Raw genomic sequence first — 16,959 nt, forward strand, 5'->3', positions numbered from 1 at the left:
TTTGGTCTTTTACTTATGCCCTTGTTTTCAAAAAGATTTTAAAGGGACTCCACTGATGATGACGGGATGTGAAATAATTTCTGGAGATTAATGTTGGATTTGATGAAGGTGTAGACCAATAACATGTATGCAAAATTAGAGATCAATCGCTCACTCTATTAAAAATTTGATAATAATAATTCTAATAGCAAAAAATGACAAAAAATTCAAAAACATTGGCTAAGAATATGATTTCAGTTTGTTTCTGAGAATATTTCTTAATTAATTATCTTTTGCATACAAGTATCTTTCTATTGTAAGTGCTCCAGTAAGAAACTCAAATGTTTTGGGGCTTTTGGACCTTGGTGGAGTTCCTTTAAGATAGTAGTTTAAGAAAGTCTGGATGGTAACAATAAGTGACCAGAACACAAATGTTAGTGCCATCTGCATATTAATTTATCATTACATGGTGCATTTTGGTGACCTATTGTAAATTCATAAGTAGTAAAGTCATTTTGTTTGTATATTCTTATGGTTTGCCATGAAGTGAATTTTAGCACATTTACACAAAGTGTAACCTATTTAACAGACTTGACTTGAACAAGATTACAGGATCAAATGTTACACTAACAAATTACTTGACTGCTATTTTTAGATGAAGGTTGGTGAAAAACTGGACATCTGGTGAACAAGATGGCCACAAGAGCTAAGAAAATTAGTTGTGACATAGTCAGAATAACTGCACAGAATATGATAAAACTTTATGGGCATTGTTGGGGAAAAGAAACAGACTTTACACAAGAATGGGTAGAAGCCAAGGGAATCGCTTTCTCTACAGCTAAATTAACCTAGCTGGGATGACAATACTCTCTTTATTAGAAGAAAATCCCATAATTTTTTACCTTAATCGTTGATATATGTTTAAAACATTTCCACCTTGAACTTCACCCAGAGGTTAGATGTGGTCACCAGCCTATGATACAAATTTGATGATATACAAGGAACATACATGTATATGCATGGTTATTCGATGTACATAACGTACTTCGCGCGATTGACGGTACTACTATTTGCAAGAACAGTATAGTTACACAACAAAATATAATAATAGATATTAAAATAATATATAGTTGTAATAGATTATAGTAATTGACAGCAGTTCAGCGCAGATATCTTTTACTAGTTATTTACAATTTTGAATGCATGGTTATTCAATGTGATTCGCGTTTTTGATGGAGCTAAATATACATATATGTAAATTTAGCTCCATGATAATACTAACCAGGTCGAAATCCTGTTTATTTGATAAAAAGTATCGAAATCACCAGATAATAAAACCATCTATGTTGATATTTCTGAAGTTGAGCACACAGTAGTAGTACCGTAAGTATGTATCATTTGAGACTGACGATGACCTTGTTGGACTAAAGTGAATATAGCCTACCGTATACACAGGTACATTTCTATATTTCAATCTCGTTTGGACGATGCTGTGACGGAAAAAAAGAAGGTATGGCGAAATTGGAATGATAGTTAAATGACCCACTGTTTAAAATGCATGTATTCGCGCCTAAAATGCGAGTCCGTCGGGCAATCTTGGTTTTCGCACAGTGCAGATAATTATCCGCGTTGGAGTCGCTATAGTTGCTACCGTGATCTATAAAAAACCTTGGGACAAGAAAATGAAAATTATTTTATAAATCCGTGTTTAAACGGACCGTCAGACTTGTTTTGTTTTGTTTTCCCAGCCTGAATACATACACTTTAGTTTTTCATCAGGGTATCTTTTAAACCATACCCTGCAACGAACCATAGAAAAGGCAAATTCAACGAAATCGGTGGTATCACTGTGGAGCTTGACTCAAGAAGCACGACCGTCTCACTGTTTCTTTTTATTTTTCGATTGTTTTGGAAGCTATAACACCCTCGAATTCGTTCCTGGAACCAACCAGTACTAAGCCAAGAATGTAAAACTTAGAACTTGCTAAAGGCTTGTCCCAGATGGGATTTGAACCCATGCGGGCAGCAATCTTTATATTACTAGTCTGGGCAACGCGTTAACCATTTGACACGTGGCCACTCAAGAAATGATTTCAATGGAATATACATGTATATAAAATGCTTAAAGCTTATTTTTAGCTCGACTATACGAAGTATATGGAGAGCTGTCCTACTCGCCCCGGCGTCGGCGTCGGCGTCCGCGTCCAGATTTTAGATTAAAGTTTTGGTGCAGTAAAATTTTTTTCACTATAACTTTGTCATTTCTTAAGGTATCAACTTCAAACTTCAAATATATGTTCCTTATCATCAACCACATCTTATGTGACAAGGTTCATAACTCTAGCACCAATATTTTCAGATTTATCTCCCCTTGAACTTAGAATTTTCCTTAAAAAATACTATTTTTTACTGTTACTTCTTTATTTCTTAAGGGATCAACCTCATACTTCAAATATATGTACCTTATCATCATCCCCATCTTATGTGACAAGGTTCATAACTCTAGGACCAATATTTTCAGATTTATCTCCCCTTGAACTTAGAATTTTCCTAAAAAAATGCTATTTCTTACTGTTTCTTCTTTATTTCTTTAGGGATCAACCTCATACTTCAAATATATTTACGTTATCATCATCCCCATCTTATGTGACAAGGTTCATAACTCTAGCACCAATATTTTCAGATTTATCTCCCTTTGAACTTAGAATTTTCCATAAAAAATATTATTTTTTTTACTGTTACTTATTTATTTCTAAAGGGATCAACTTCATACTTCAAATATATTTACGTTATCATCATCCACATCTTATGTGACAAGGTTCATAACTCTAGCACCAATATTGCAAGAATTATCTCCCCATAAACTTAGATTTTTTTACTAAAAAAATGTTATTTTTTATTATAACTTTTTTATTTTTAAAGGTATCTACCTCAAACTTCAAATACTTATTCCTAATCATCAAATACAGTTTATGTGACAATGTTCATAACTCTTGAAGCAATATTTACAGATTTATCTCTCTTTGAACTTAGGATTTTCTTTAAGAAATATAATAACTTCTTTACTTTTTAAGGTATCTACTTCAAACTTCAAATATATATTTCTTATCATTACACAAATGTTGTGTGACAAGGTCCATAACTCTAGCATGACTATTTCTAGAATTATTCCCCTTGATCTTGGAATTAATGTTAACAAATGTTATTTTTTTACTATAACTTTATACATAATTATACATAATTGATTTTTCTTCATAGTTTTGTCGTCCTTACTGCGTCCAGTATTTTATTAGTCGAGCTTCGCTGTCTCCTGTGACAGCTCTTGTTTAAAAGCTTTTAAATTTTGGTGTCATGTAACATTTACCAAAAATTTACTCACTTGCAATATAGCTGAACCACGGATTTATGTAATATAAATCCGTGGCTGAACCATCTTAGAAATTGCTTCTTAAAACTGCGTTTTGACAGTTTGTGCAGTTAGGCCTATAGAGATTCAAAAGGTCACAAAGTCAAAATACCACTTTGTTTACCTTTGTCACAATTCATTTCGCATTCAGCGTTTTCTTTCTGTAATATATAGATCTACTAAAGATATTTTTACATAGAATACCATGTACGTCCAAATAAGAACTGCGTATTGGATCAAATCAAAATTTGGACGCACATCCAGTCTTACCTAGATCTTCGTCGTATTGGTTGTATAGGCTCTCTAGCTGGGATGTACAACATCACCAGTGTTTACTATCACTATTTACTTTTATTAGTGGTTCATAAATATATATACATGTATATATACTGTATTACATTGAAATACGGTCTGTGAGTATGTGTGCGCGCGCGCGTTTTCTTGTGCATTTATAAGCGCCACCGCGGTTGCCCATATGGGTGAGTCCTACAGAAAAGTATTGGTAAATTTAGTTTAAGTTAAAAAAGATGCCCCAATTACAGAAAGCTTCCCCTGGTTCTGTAGCATGCCAAGTGTTTTTAAAGCACTCATACACGGGATCTCGATTTATAAATAAGGTCTCATCCGAAAGCCTCTTTAGTAATTTTAGTTCGCCAATCTGAGAGTTGAATCCACAATGTCGAGATAACCAATCACCAATGTACAATGATGTAGCTGACATCCTTTTAGAGAGGTATTTAGCTAACCCCATCACTATTTACTTTTATTAGTGGTTCATAAATATATATACATGTATATATACTGTATTACATAGACATTGAAAGTGAAACATACTACTTGTAGCTTCTTCTATTTGTGTATACGGTCTGGTATAATGGTCAGGTGAAAACAATCTTAATTTCGTTTCAATAAAAAAATGATCTTTTAACCACATTTTTGATTTAAATGCGCATTTGTTTATGGCCCTTTTCTGCTAGTTTATATATTTCCGTTTCCGTTTTTACTGTACTGTAGTCGTTAAAGTTTACTCATTTCCTTCAAGGCAGCGCAAAAAAGATTCGCAGCAAGCTTTTATCTATTGCTTTCAGAATGTCGTCTGAAACAGAGCAGCAGGACCCTAATGTTCCCCAAAATGAAGATGACGGGGTGGATAACAAATCACAAGGCACATTTAAAGTCCCAGAACAAAAGGTAAACGATCTTTTCATAAATGTGTACTGGTTGTCGGATGTAAAACAATATTTCGGATATGACATAATTTATCTTCTAAACCTTTATTTTATTTGAATGCTGTAGAATTAGGTTATGTATCAATCATTTTGTGTTTAAAAGGTTATCTTTATCCACTAAATATCCGCTAAAAATTACTTGTTTTTTTTGTAAATGACTTAGTCATTTGCATACATATGACAACTAAAGTGGGCCAAAACAGGATTTTCAACTGGATTTAGTGGCATAAAACTGGATTTTTTTATCGACTTGAATATTAACGTGTGTTTGGCACATTTGGTATGAAGAACCCATATTTTATTATTACCCTCAAAATGAGTGTGTTATGTGTTATAATAATCTGAATTGATAACGATTTGCCTCATTATGACTCGCCCACCTTCACTGATGATTTGCCTCAAATTTGTGCAATTCGCTCCACTTTGTTTTAAACAGTCATTTAAAATGTTCTTTATGTTATCAAAATTAAGAAATGATAAGATTAAATGTTTGTTACGGTATATTAGTGAAATAAAATGTTCTCGTTGATTGCAACTTGAAGAACAGAAATTGATCATTTTAACTGTAATGTTATCAATATTAAAACTGATAAAGATTCGCCCCTGCTCAGTGATGACTCGCCCCACTTCAGTTATCATCACAACACCATGTTCCTAAACAGTTAAGCGTTTTCCTTAAAAAAAAATAGATATACAAAAGTTGCATTGGCTAAAAAATATTGGCGGTAATTGCATCTTTTTTAGTTTTAGGATTTCCGTTAATACTTTATAATCATAAATTTCTAGTTTATGAAAATGACAAAATATGTATGATAGCATATATAGAATACTAGAAAATACTACTTGTCAAAAATGTATAGCAATATGTATGTTTTAAATTACGAATAAATAAAGTTAGTATCAAAATTCAAATTAGAAACATTATCTCGATATGCTACATTAACATGTTTTAGGCCTACAGAACTTACATATAGCCCATTATTCAAACATTTTAAAAGTTATCGACATAAAACTTGGAATTCTTGCTTATCAAGTCAAGATGAAGTTGTTCTGAAAGCAATATTTTTTTAGTAACCCGGTTTTAACTTTGAATTTTTAATAGATGAGCGTTAACTCAGCATGCAGTGCTCTTGTTTTACAGTTTGAAGTTTGTACATATTTCAGAGTCATGTAGATATTGAGAGAGAGCAGGAAGCAAAATTGAAAGCTAAATATGGAATGAGAAAACCAGGTGGGGGATCAGCTCTATTACAGAAGAGGCTCCAAAAAGGGGTATGTCTGTCTTCCTTTTATCATGATATTGTAATAAACATATATATTGTAATACTTTCTAAAGATGCTTTAGAAAAAGAAAAAACAAATACATGTACAAATAAAATCAGAAATGATGCTTTTCTTATACTGGTATTAAACCAAACCCGAAAGTAAAATCATAGTGAGAAAATATTGTAAATGTTTGTAGTTGTTGAAAATTTATATAATATGTAAATAATCTGTACAAAAGTTAGAGTTATAATCACCAAGATGCTACAATTCAACAGAAGTCTCACTTCTCGCTGCCAGGTGCCAACAATGTGCATGGCAGCAGTTGATTGATTTCAGTCACTTAATGGGGACAATTAATATCACCTACCAGTATTGTATATGTTGGTGGAGCAAATGACTTTGTTGCTTTAAAATTTGAAAATTGCCTTTATTGAAGCAACATAACTGTATCAACATTTTAGTGAAGTATAAGTGTGTTTGTCACATACTTGTGCCACTTTTGCAACTCCTTATTATGTCTTCCAAAATTTTTGGGAGACATATTGTTTTTGCCTTCCCCGTCTGTCCGGGCTATTTAAGAGAAGTAGGGGCCATCTAATTGTAAACAGAACAAAAGAGAACAATAGAGTTCATTCCGTAACAATAGAATAAGCGGCCATGGCCCTCTATTAAACAAAAGAAAATAACAAAAGAAATGGCCCCTTAGTCCATTTAAGTGGCACGTCCGTTCGTCCGGTTGTCCGTCTGTCTGCATTCAGCTTGTCCGCCCTTCACAGGTCAAACTACTGGTGGGATTTCAACCAAACTTTACAGGAGTGATCAGTACCATTCCTAGTTGTGCACAATACTGGCACGTTCTGCTTCCCTGCACAAAAAGGCCTCCATAGCTAAAAATAGAAAAATCTTGTCTGGCCTTCACAGGTCAAACTACTGGTGGGATTTCAACAAAACTTTACAGGAGTAATCAGTACCATCCCTAGTTGTGCACGATATGGGCACGTTCAGCTTCGCTGCACAAAATGGCCGTCAGAGCTATAAATAGAAAAATCTTGTCTGGCTTTCACTTCACATGAGTGACCATCCATAGTTTTGGGAGACATATTTTTTTGAGACAAAAACCTTTCTAGTATTATAAATGGTTTTGCCTGGCCATGCATATAATATGACATGACCTCATTTGTGTTATACTAATAGAGTGTATAGACATGCTAAATGTTAGTGTTACACTATATGCACATCAATTAAAAAGTTATTCCTTTTAGCTCACCTTTCACAAGTTACATGTTGAGCTTTTGTGATCGCTTTTTGCCAGGTGTCTGTCCACTTTTTACTTTAGATGACATCTCCTCATAACCCCTAAGCCAATTTCATCCAAACTTCACAGGAATGTTCCTTTGGTGGTCACCTTTAAACATTGTTCAAAGAATTTTGTTCCATGCTGAACTCTGGTTACCTAAAGAAAAACTTATGATATCTTCCTTTAAAAAAAACCCAAAGAGCTAGAGCTTAGATATTTGGCATGAAACATCTTCTAGTGAATGTCTACCAAGTTTGTTCAAATAAAGGCTCTGGGGTCAAAATTGATTTTCCTTATAATCATATAGTACAAAATTAGAGCGTAGATATGTACACATTTTTTGGAAATGTTGTTTTCCCTTAGAAGTTAGAAGTAGCAACCAGTAATGTTTTTACACATGCACAATTTCAGATACAAATATGAACTTTGTGATATCAGTTTTAGATTTAGATTTTATATCTGCTTTTGTTTATTGTTTACAATATTACTTGTTCCTTGTCATGGAGAGTTTTATATTCAGGTGAGCAATTTCAGGACCGTCATGGCCCTCTTGTTCTTATTTTGGATATGTTATAAATAGAAAATTGAATTTGTGATCCTTTATAAATAAATTTATTGAACTATAAATAAATTTATTGAGCTCCTCGGATAAAATAATATTATGCTTGCCAAACGTTTGCACAATATAATTTTATTCAACTCTTCAATAAATTCAATATTGAACCTCATAGTAATGATACAATATGCTCTTATTCATTAATTTTTTTTTCAGGCCAAATATTTTGACTCGGGTGATTACAATATGGCAAAAGCCAAAATGAACAATCCTAAACATCCACTGCAACCTAAGGAGAAACTGTTGCTGCAGGAGTCTATTGGAGGTGCCATTCCAACGCCACTAGAGGTGGAACATATGCGGAGACCCTCACAACAAGCGAGTAACCTCGTGATGGAGGACGAGGGCGGACATCCGATACATTTAGTCGAACATTAGAACATTGTGTAAATGAGTGTTACAAAACATACAGTTTAAACTACCCATCTATGGCTTCTTTCACAGTTAAGATAATATTGTAACAAAGCATTTAAACATGTTATATAGTATAGTTAAGTATTTAAGAAAAAAAAGACTTTGAAACAAATTTTATTTTAACTTGTTATGCTTAGAAACTTTGGAGGATGTTTTTGAAGGTGTATTTTAAGATATTTGCAATTTACAGAGATGTTTGATATACTATGTTGGGATAATATTAAAGATATTTCATTAACTGGTTAATCAGAGTCTTGGAGGAAGAACTGAAGAAGATTTGATGCTTGTCCACATGTTTTGTTTGTTAACGATTGAAGAATCTTTCCTTGTTACTGCCTGTTTTTTTCACGCAGTTTGGTCATCATTTTCATATTTTTATTTGATATTTTGAACATTTACTGGTACAATATTTCTATAACAACTGAAAATATTAAAATCAAAGGCTAAGTATATACTAGTTATAAAAGGAAAAGGATTAAAACTAACCAGAATGCATTAAATGGTGTTTATCAAAATACGTTACCATTCTAGCCATTCAGCCTTAATAATTGACATAAGAAAGTGGATTGAAATAAAAAAGTATATGAATTAAACTTTTCTCTGGCACTTACCAGAATGGACCACCTGTTAGAATTACATCAGATTTTGTACATGTATGCAATATGGTTCTTTTTCAACTGGTATAACACCTGTAAACAAATCTTGTTCAGTGACAAATGTTATCTTTTTATGTCGGTGGGCAATGGTCTCTTGATTAGTAAGATATTATTTAAGCATGCCTTGTTTTGCACTGTATTTACCCCTCCATAAGGTAAAATCCAATTAAAAGACTGAATGAATTCAGGGACAGGTGTTTAGTTATACATTATTTGTATATATTTGCGTGATTTGTTTTGAGAACTAAAATTTTATATTAGGTGTTATGTTGTTGTGTAAAATAGAACTTTTTCATAGAAAGAAAGAAAAGCTAATAGAAAGAATTTTTCAACTGGTCAACAGATTAAGTCACCATTCACTAAGTGCATGTCATAAATACTGAGAAAAAATGTTGGTTTTTTTTTTAACATGAGCACAATTTCTTTAAGCAAAGTTCTGATTTTTAAACTGTTACGTTCCAGTGTATTATGTATGAGTTTTAAAGTTAATGTCAGACTTTTGTTAGCTGGATGTATGAAGAGATATACATATACCATTGACCATTATATAGTAAAAAATCACTTGTAGTTAGTCAGTAACAATATTTATAGTTATATGGATTTTAATCGTGTAGTGGACAAAAATCATTTAAGAAAAACAACACCATGATTTCACTATAGTATATTGCATAAATCAAATACCGAATGTTACTTTGTCTATAACTGTTAATTTCTTCTTGCATATATTTGCTGTAGTGCCGTTTATTTTTGTGACATTTATGATGTGGTGTAGTGATATTGAGTATTGATAATGTTATGTCTGTCTTGGTAACCTGATGACAAATATTTTACTGGTCAGTCAAACTTTTAACTCCACTTTATGAAGAAAAAAGGGGGAGTACATGCAATTGTTGTGACCCACTCAGCGTCACCATTATATTGGTTAACTTTTTTTGATTATGTTTTCTTTTTTTGTTTATGATCATTAACTTCAATACATTTGTACTAGCAAAGCAATAACATTGAAACTTTACATAAAGTTTTCTCTTAATGAGTTCTATGTACTACATCCATGTACAGGTCAAAGGTTGAGGTCACTTGGATCTTTGCAAGGTCACTTGGACCTTTCATAGCAAAATACAAAACTGACAGTTGGTTGTAATTGCATTTACTGTGAAACTTGAAAATTTTGTAGATGTACCTTGATGAGCCGTACTGCCATGCTCATTTTGGGACAAAAGGTGAAGGTCACAATAACCTTTGTGACTTTTCTTTATTAATTTTATGTTTATGGTCAGTAACTTCATTTATGACTTTGAAACTTTTATATATGGATGCATCTTGAGGAGATCTATCTGCCACACCCATTTTGAGTTTAAAAGGTCAAATGTCAGCATGACCTTTAATTCTTATTATCCCTTGTATAGAAAATGTAGAGTTTACTATTCAGCACTGAGCAAGTGGGTAGTGATGTCCCTTGGACAACTCGTGTTATATCATGGTATATGTGAACCATATCTTTTTCCTGCTGGATTTGTGTAATGGAAATATCCTGGTTTAAACTTACTCTGTACTGATGGTAAAGGCAGTTTAATTTTTAACAGTAATCAAACGCTTAACCAACCATGACTGTATTTATGTACATGGTAAATATATTAGAATTCATGGATTATAGATTATTTTGTTTTTAGAGTGTTTCCCCTCCAAAATGGAAATCAGTCAAACATTTTCTCCTTCTTTTTCCATCTTTTTTACCATTTTTATTCTTTTACATATTTAGTTAAGTATTTCGGCAATAATTATTGAAAGAGATCAGTAAAGAAACTTAATTCAGTTTTGGTTTTGATATAAAACCCTAGAATATAAAAGTTAACGAAAAGAACCCTGTTACACAAATTCAGTAGTGTAAGAGTGAATTGAAAGCATTGAGGATAAAAAAAAATATTCTAGCTTATTTATATTTTTGTTTCTATAGAACAAACCAATTGATACACCTCAGTTATGTAATATTTGTGTCAACAAAACTATGTTATATAATTATGTGCAGTAAAGATACTGAAAGGATGTTCTTTATACAGATGTAAGCACTCTGGTGACTATGTACATGATTCTTTCAGTAATAAGATGAAATTTTGTGTCTCTGACCTAAGTTTATCTCTAAAGTGCTTGATTTCATTACAAATCTTTGATGCTATTCATTTTTCAGGTGAATGTGTAATTTCATTATTGTTGTCATTGATCATAAACTTGTTGTCACAAAATCATTGTGTTATGTTATAAATTCCTTTTATAAGCTCACTATTACCCCTGGTGGTCTCCTGGCATTTTTCTGAGATCTGTCTCAAATGTCAAGATTTTCACTGGTCAGTGTACATTTTGTGGCAGTTCTTGACCAATGAAATACCCAAGATACGAGTTTGAGCTTAGAGAATATCTTTATAACCACTAAACCTAGTTTGTGGCCTTAAGGCAGATTTGGATATATGGGAACAGGAACGATAGATAACTGTACATTCATTCTATAAGCTTTTATGTGGGTATTTTCCTTTATGTGGCTAAAAAGAACAATAGAGAGAAAAGTAGAGTAGCCATAGAATTACCATCTTGTTAGGACTCCTGTCCATCCAGGACCATCCATCCGACTCGTTTTATAAATTTAACTTGTAAAACTTCTAAGACTGTAAAATGGCTTGAGCTTAGATACTAGGCATGTCACTTCACCTATGGTCCTGTACAAAATTTATATAAATCATGCCCCTTGGGTCAAAATTGGCCCCACCCTGCAGGTCCCTTAGTTTATATAGACTTGTATAGGAAAATACATCAAAAGTAATATAAACCATACCCCTTGAGTAAACATAAGCCATTGCTCTGACCATCAATTTATATAGACTTGTATAGGAAAACACATACTCATGTCTTCTTGAATGATTCTACAATGTTTATAGCTTATTTCACATGTATTTTTGCCTATTTGACCTCTACGGAAGGTTTTCCAATTGGATCTTTATGGAGGTTTTTTGACAAATGATGCCCCATTAAAATTCCTCACTCAGAATAAACTCCGAGGAGCTTAAAAGTATTAAGCGCAATTACACAATGAACAACTTCAGTGAACAACTTCTCTACATGATATACACTGTGGTGTTGGGGAATGTAATTTATAATCAGGCACCTTGTCTGTCATCAAATAAAATGGTTACAATAAAGTGAACACAAAATTTCAAAGAATTTTTTTAATGTAGTTAAGTTTTGAAAATACACCTGTGTTTACAAAAATACCTTCTGCTGATAACAACTTTGCCTATAATGTTTGTCACAAGTATGAAATCAATTCTAAACTAGAAAAGAAAATAGAATTTTCCAAATAAAACAGTAACATATCTTGCCTTCATCAAACCACTCTAATTGGTATGAGAATGCCGTCTCAGAATGCCGTCTGCTAAAATGACAGTATTAATACAAAGGCTGGCACAAACTAAAGTGACTTTATTTTGGCTACAGCTACAAATGTTTATATTTAAGTCACTTTTATAAGCACTAGATGAATATATCCAAAATAAAGGTCAAATAAATTTAGCTGTAAACAGAATGTAATCTATGGAGGTTACATACCATAATCTCATTGTCTTTTCCCAGCTGAGTTCTAACAGAGAATGTCTCTGTTATTTAACACACATGAATATTTTGTGTCAAAAATAAATGTTCCAGAATAAAATATTATTCTGTTATTTTATATACATTGTAGTTTTATCCGTTTAGCAATAATTTCGGGAATGGGCAATTGGCTTTTTTTAGGCAATTGACAATCATATCTATTTCATACAAGCATTTTGTTAAGTTCAAACAATGAGATTTTTTTAGCAGATATATATGTTTCATCAGTAATATAGCTTTATACACTTTAAAGTTACAAGAACCAGATGTCATATCAGCAAAAAAGTCTTCAGCTTAAGTGCTCCAGTCCTGTAATTATAGGTTTACTCCCTTTAATGACTGCCTTGCTATTTTATCTGTTATATTCATGAAGACAAAGAAATTAAACAGCAGAAATTATATTTCATAAACAAGAATAAAATAAGATTTATAAACAAATGTGAATATATGTATATAAATAACTGTATATACCAACCAGTGCTAAGTCTGGTCATTTTTTTATTAAAAAAATATGCAACAAATTTACACAAAGCTTTAGGATCAATATATACACAACAAACAATTTCAATTTTGTCATAATGTCTTGCAATTTCCTGCAAATGTATAGTGTTATTCACTAAAAGTGGGCAGATTTTTTTTTTATCTTGGCACTGTATATCTAGGCAGAGTAACAGTACCAAAAGACAAAGGATTCTGCCCAGATTTACAGGGCCTGGTACTCCTTTTGGGTAACAAACAAAATACTGTTTTTTTCTGAATGCCAAAAAACAAGAAAAAAATTTTTCACATGCAAGTGCTGAAGAATTGGCAAAAAAAAAACAATCACCAAACTATAATCCTGAGGCCCACATGAAAGATCGGGAAACTGAATGTGTTAGCCTCATTAAATAAAGTCGTTACTTACTATAAGGCTGCATGAATGATATCTCTACATATACAGATATATTAATTAATATACAATTAAATATATACAATGCCTGATTTCACACTGTACAATAAGCATGTATCTAATACATGATATCCAATATAGCATCATCTAAGTGCAGTAACGGGTTAACTCCTATTAAAATTCAATAGAAGTTAATCAGTTACTGCACTAAGGTGACAATATGTGGCTCTTAAACAATACTTGATACATCACATTGTACAAAGAACATGTATCTCATAATTCCACAACATGCACTTGAAAAAATGCCTGATATTTAACTGTAGGCTGCATAATTATATATATATACCTTTTATGGCAAATTTAGCAGCACTGTACCTGGTTAATAAACATTTAGTGGTATCAATGACCAATGAAGCACAAAATTTATTAAATGCATTGAATGACACCCATCTTTGTTAAACATATACCCAATTAATGGTTAACATCAAGTATAAGTCATCACCTGCAGAAAATTACAAAACATTAATGACAACATATAAAGGTGTAGGGAATAATGAGAAATCCGACCATTTTACACATACTGAGAAGCACAATTTCTCTGTTATATAAGTTAGATGACAAAAAGTCATAATACTTCTGAAGCAAGCCTAGTGCTTTACAGAGATTTTTAATTTATCATAATAAAATGCTGTCCAAATTCTATTCTAGAGCCATTAATTACAAGTTGGACCTCAAATCAAAAGATTCATAAACACAGTCAATAATCTAATTTTTTTGTACAAAATCATGTAACAAGACTTTTAGTTGCTTTAGTCAAAATAACTAATAAAAGATTCAAACAGTCCCAGTTAGAATCATAGGATCTCGGAACTGAGACCACAGACTGCAATTCATATTTCCGATTCTTTGAAGGCTTTTAAAAATCTTTTCTAATCTTTTTGTATTATCCCAGTGTACAGTCTCAAAGAATATAAAATCAATTCAACATGATTTGCTAGTTTAAAAAAATGGCCAAATCTGATTGTTCTTTTATCAAAATTACCATAAAGTTGACTGATTTCTAAACTAGCTGGTTATATCAAATTCAGATAAACCGAGACAATCCGCTCAGATCATATGAAAAGATATCCAAAGATCAGACAGACAATATGTAAAGTTGGTACAGAATCGAAAACATGCACGGCAATATGCTGTCCTATTCCAGAGTTACTATGTGTAAGAATAAATTAATTTGAACAGATGGCCTGAATTATAAACAGATAATCTGTAACAAAACATACATTATATAATATCTGTATATGATAACATAGAACTATTATCAAAAGATAAGATAATGAACACAGATCACTACACGACTAGGAATTCAAAGTTTATAAGTATAACCACATCTTTACAAGTCAGCATTCATTCAAATAAGTACTCACAGTTTTCCACTCATATCTACAGAGAATGTTGTTTAATTAAAGATAAGAGCCGCGTCACGACAAAACCAACATAATGGGTTTGCGACCAGCATGGATCCTGATCAAACTGCTGGTCTGGATCCATGCTGGTCGCAAACCCATTATGTTGGTTTTATTGTGACGCGGCTCATATTAAGATGAAAAGATAAAGCAATTAAATGGACGGAAAGGATCCTATTCTATATCCACATTATATAAGCTAGTTTACTTCCTGTTATCGCAAAAACTGTAAGTTAAAATATATAGGCTCACAAGAAAAGTACAGTGATCAAAACTAACAGGTGCTTGTAATCGCAAGACAGGGTACACAGTTAATTGTATAGGTTCGCAAGACAGGGTACAGTGATTTCGTAATATACTTTGATAAACTGCTAAATTCTAGCACTTTGATAATAAATCTCAAATATAAACAAGATATGTTTGTAAAACATGTATGCCCCCTATCAGCAGCCAATTAGTCATGTGATAAGGTTATTATGCATGACTTCTGACCCAGTGATCAAACAATTAATAAGGGTTATAAAGTATCTACTGGTCATGACCTTGACCTTTGACCTCTTGACCCAAAACTCAATAGGGGTCATCTGCTGGTCACGACCAATCATCATACAAAGTTTGAAGTTCCTAGGCCTAGGCGTTTTTAGTAAATTGATCAGAAACCGTTTTTACCTACAAGGTCAATGTGACCTTGACCTTTGACCCCTTGACCCCAAAATCAATAGGGGTCATCTGCTGGTCATGACCAATCACCATGCCTAGGTTGAAGTTCCTAGGCCTAAGGGTTCTCTTATTATTGATCGGAAACCGTTTTAACATACAAGGTCAATGTGACCTTGACCTTTGACCCCAAAATCAATAGGGGTCATCTGCTGGTCATGACCAATCACCATGCCAAGTTTGAAGTTCCTAGGCCGAAGCGTTCTTTAGTTATTGATCAGAAACCGTTTTTACTTACAAGGTCATTGTGACCTTGACCTTTGACCCCTTAATCCCAAAATCAATAGGAGTAATCTGCTGGTCATGACAAATCACCATACCAAGTTTGAAGTTCCTAGGCCTAAGTGTTCTTGAGTTATTGATCAGAAACCGTTTTTACTTAAAAGGTCAATGTGACCTTGACCTTTGACCCCTTCACCTAAAACTCAATAGGGGTCATCTGCTGGTCATGACCAATCATCACACAAAGGTTGAAGTTCCTAGGCCTAGGCGTTTTTAGTAAATTGATCAGAAACCGTTTTTACCTACAAGGTCAATGTGACCTTGACCTTTGACCCCTTGACCCCAAAATCAATAGGGGTCATCTACTGATCATGACCAATCACCATACCAAGTTTGAAGTTCCTAGGCCTTAAGGTTCTTTAGTTATTGATCGGAAACCGTTTTTGCTTTCAAGGTCAATGTGACCTTGACCTTTGACCCCTTGACCCCAAAATCAATAGGGGTCATCTACTGGTCATGACCAATCACCATACCAAGTTTGAAGTTCCTAGGCCTTAAGGTTCTTTAGTTATTGATCGGAAACCGTTTTTGCTTTCAAGGTCAATGTGACCTTGACCTTTGACCCCTTGACCCCAAAATCAATAGGGGTCATCTACTGGTCATGACCAATCACCATACCAAGTTTGAAGTTCCTAGGCCTTAAGGTTCTTTAGTTATTGATCGGAAACCGTTTTTGCTTTCAAGGTCAATGTGACCTTGACCTTTGACCCCTTGACCCCAAAATCAATAGGGGTCATCTACTGGTCATGACCAATCACCATACCAAGTTTGAAGTTCCTAGGCCTAAGGGTTCTTTAGTTTTCACTCGGAAACCATTTGGTCTACGGACCGACGGACCGACAGACCGACGGACCGACAAGTGCAAAGCAATATACCCCCTTTTCTTTGAAATGGGGGCATAACAATAGGCAAAGTCAAACCAAGAAATACCTATTACTTATACAAAAAACGTCTTGTACGGCTTTAATCCAAGAACATAATCATGAAATAATGAGTTTTATAATACTGACATAAAATCTGCATCTATATAGCCTGATGAATTATTTCACTATGAGTTTAATTACTAGTAATACATAATAATTTTTTCTTCTAGATGGAAGTATTTGTAA

The 16,959-nt window shown here is 33.2% G+C and overlaps 1 protein-coding gene across 1 annotated transcript; it reads left to right on the forward strand.

Moving 5' to 3' along the window:
• Positions 1 to 4,388: 4,388 nt before the first annotated feature.
• LOC132730399 (cAMP-regulated phosphoprotein 19-like) lies at positions 4,389 to 8,289 on the forward strand. Its single transcript, XM_060716313.1, has 3 exons — positions 4,389 to 4,576; positions 5,779 to 5,886; positions 7,950 to 8,289. Exons 1-3 carry the CDS (start codon positions 4,475 to 4,477, stop codon positions 8,169 to 8,171), a joined length of 432 nt encoding a protein of 143 aa, XP_060572296.1. The 5' UTR covers positions 4,389 to 4,474; the 3' UTR covers positions 8,172 to 8,289.
• The last annotated feature ends 8,670 nt before the right edge of the window (positions 8,290 to 16,959 follow it).

The sequence above is a fragment of the Ruditapes philippinarum genome, unplaced genomic scaffold, assembly GCF_026571515.1.
Source record: "Ruditapes philippinarum isolate M1 unplaced genomic scaffold, ASM2657151v2 ctg1213_1_1_1_1, whole genome shotgun sequence".
NCBI lineage: Eukaryota > Metazoa > Mollusca > Bivalvia > Venerida > Veneridae > Ruditapes > Ruditapes philippinarum.

What these genes read in the sequence shown, in the direction of transcription:
- LOC132730399 (XM_060716313.1), top strand. Translation starts at nt 4,475, where the DNA reads ATGTCGTCTGAAACAGAGCAGCAGGACCCTAATGTTCCCCAAAATGAA. An exon ending in TTAAAGTCCCAGAACAAAAG is followed by an intron (nt 4,577 to 5,778) that starts GTAAACGATCTT and finishes TACATATTTCAG; the next exon opens with AGTCATGTAGATATTGAGAG. An exon ending in AGAAGAGGCTCCAAAAAGGG is followed by an intron (nt 5,887 to 7,949) that starts GTATGTCTGTCT and finishes TTTTTTTTTCAG; the next exon opens with GCCAAATATTTTGACTCGGG.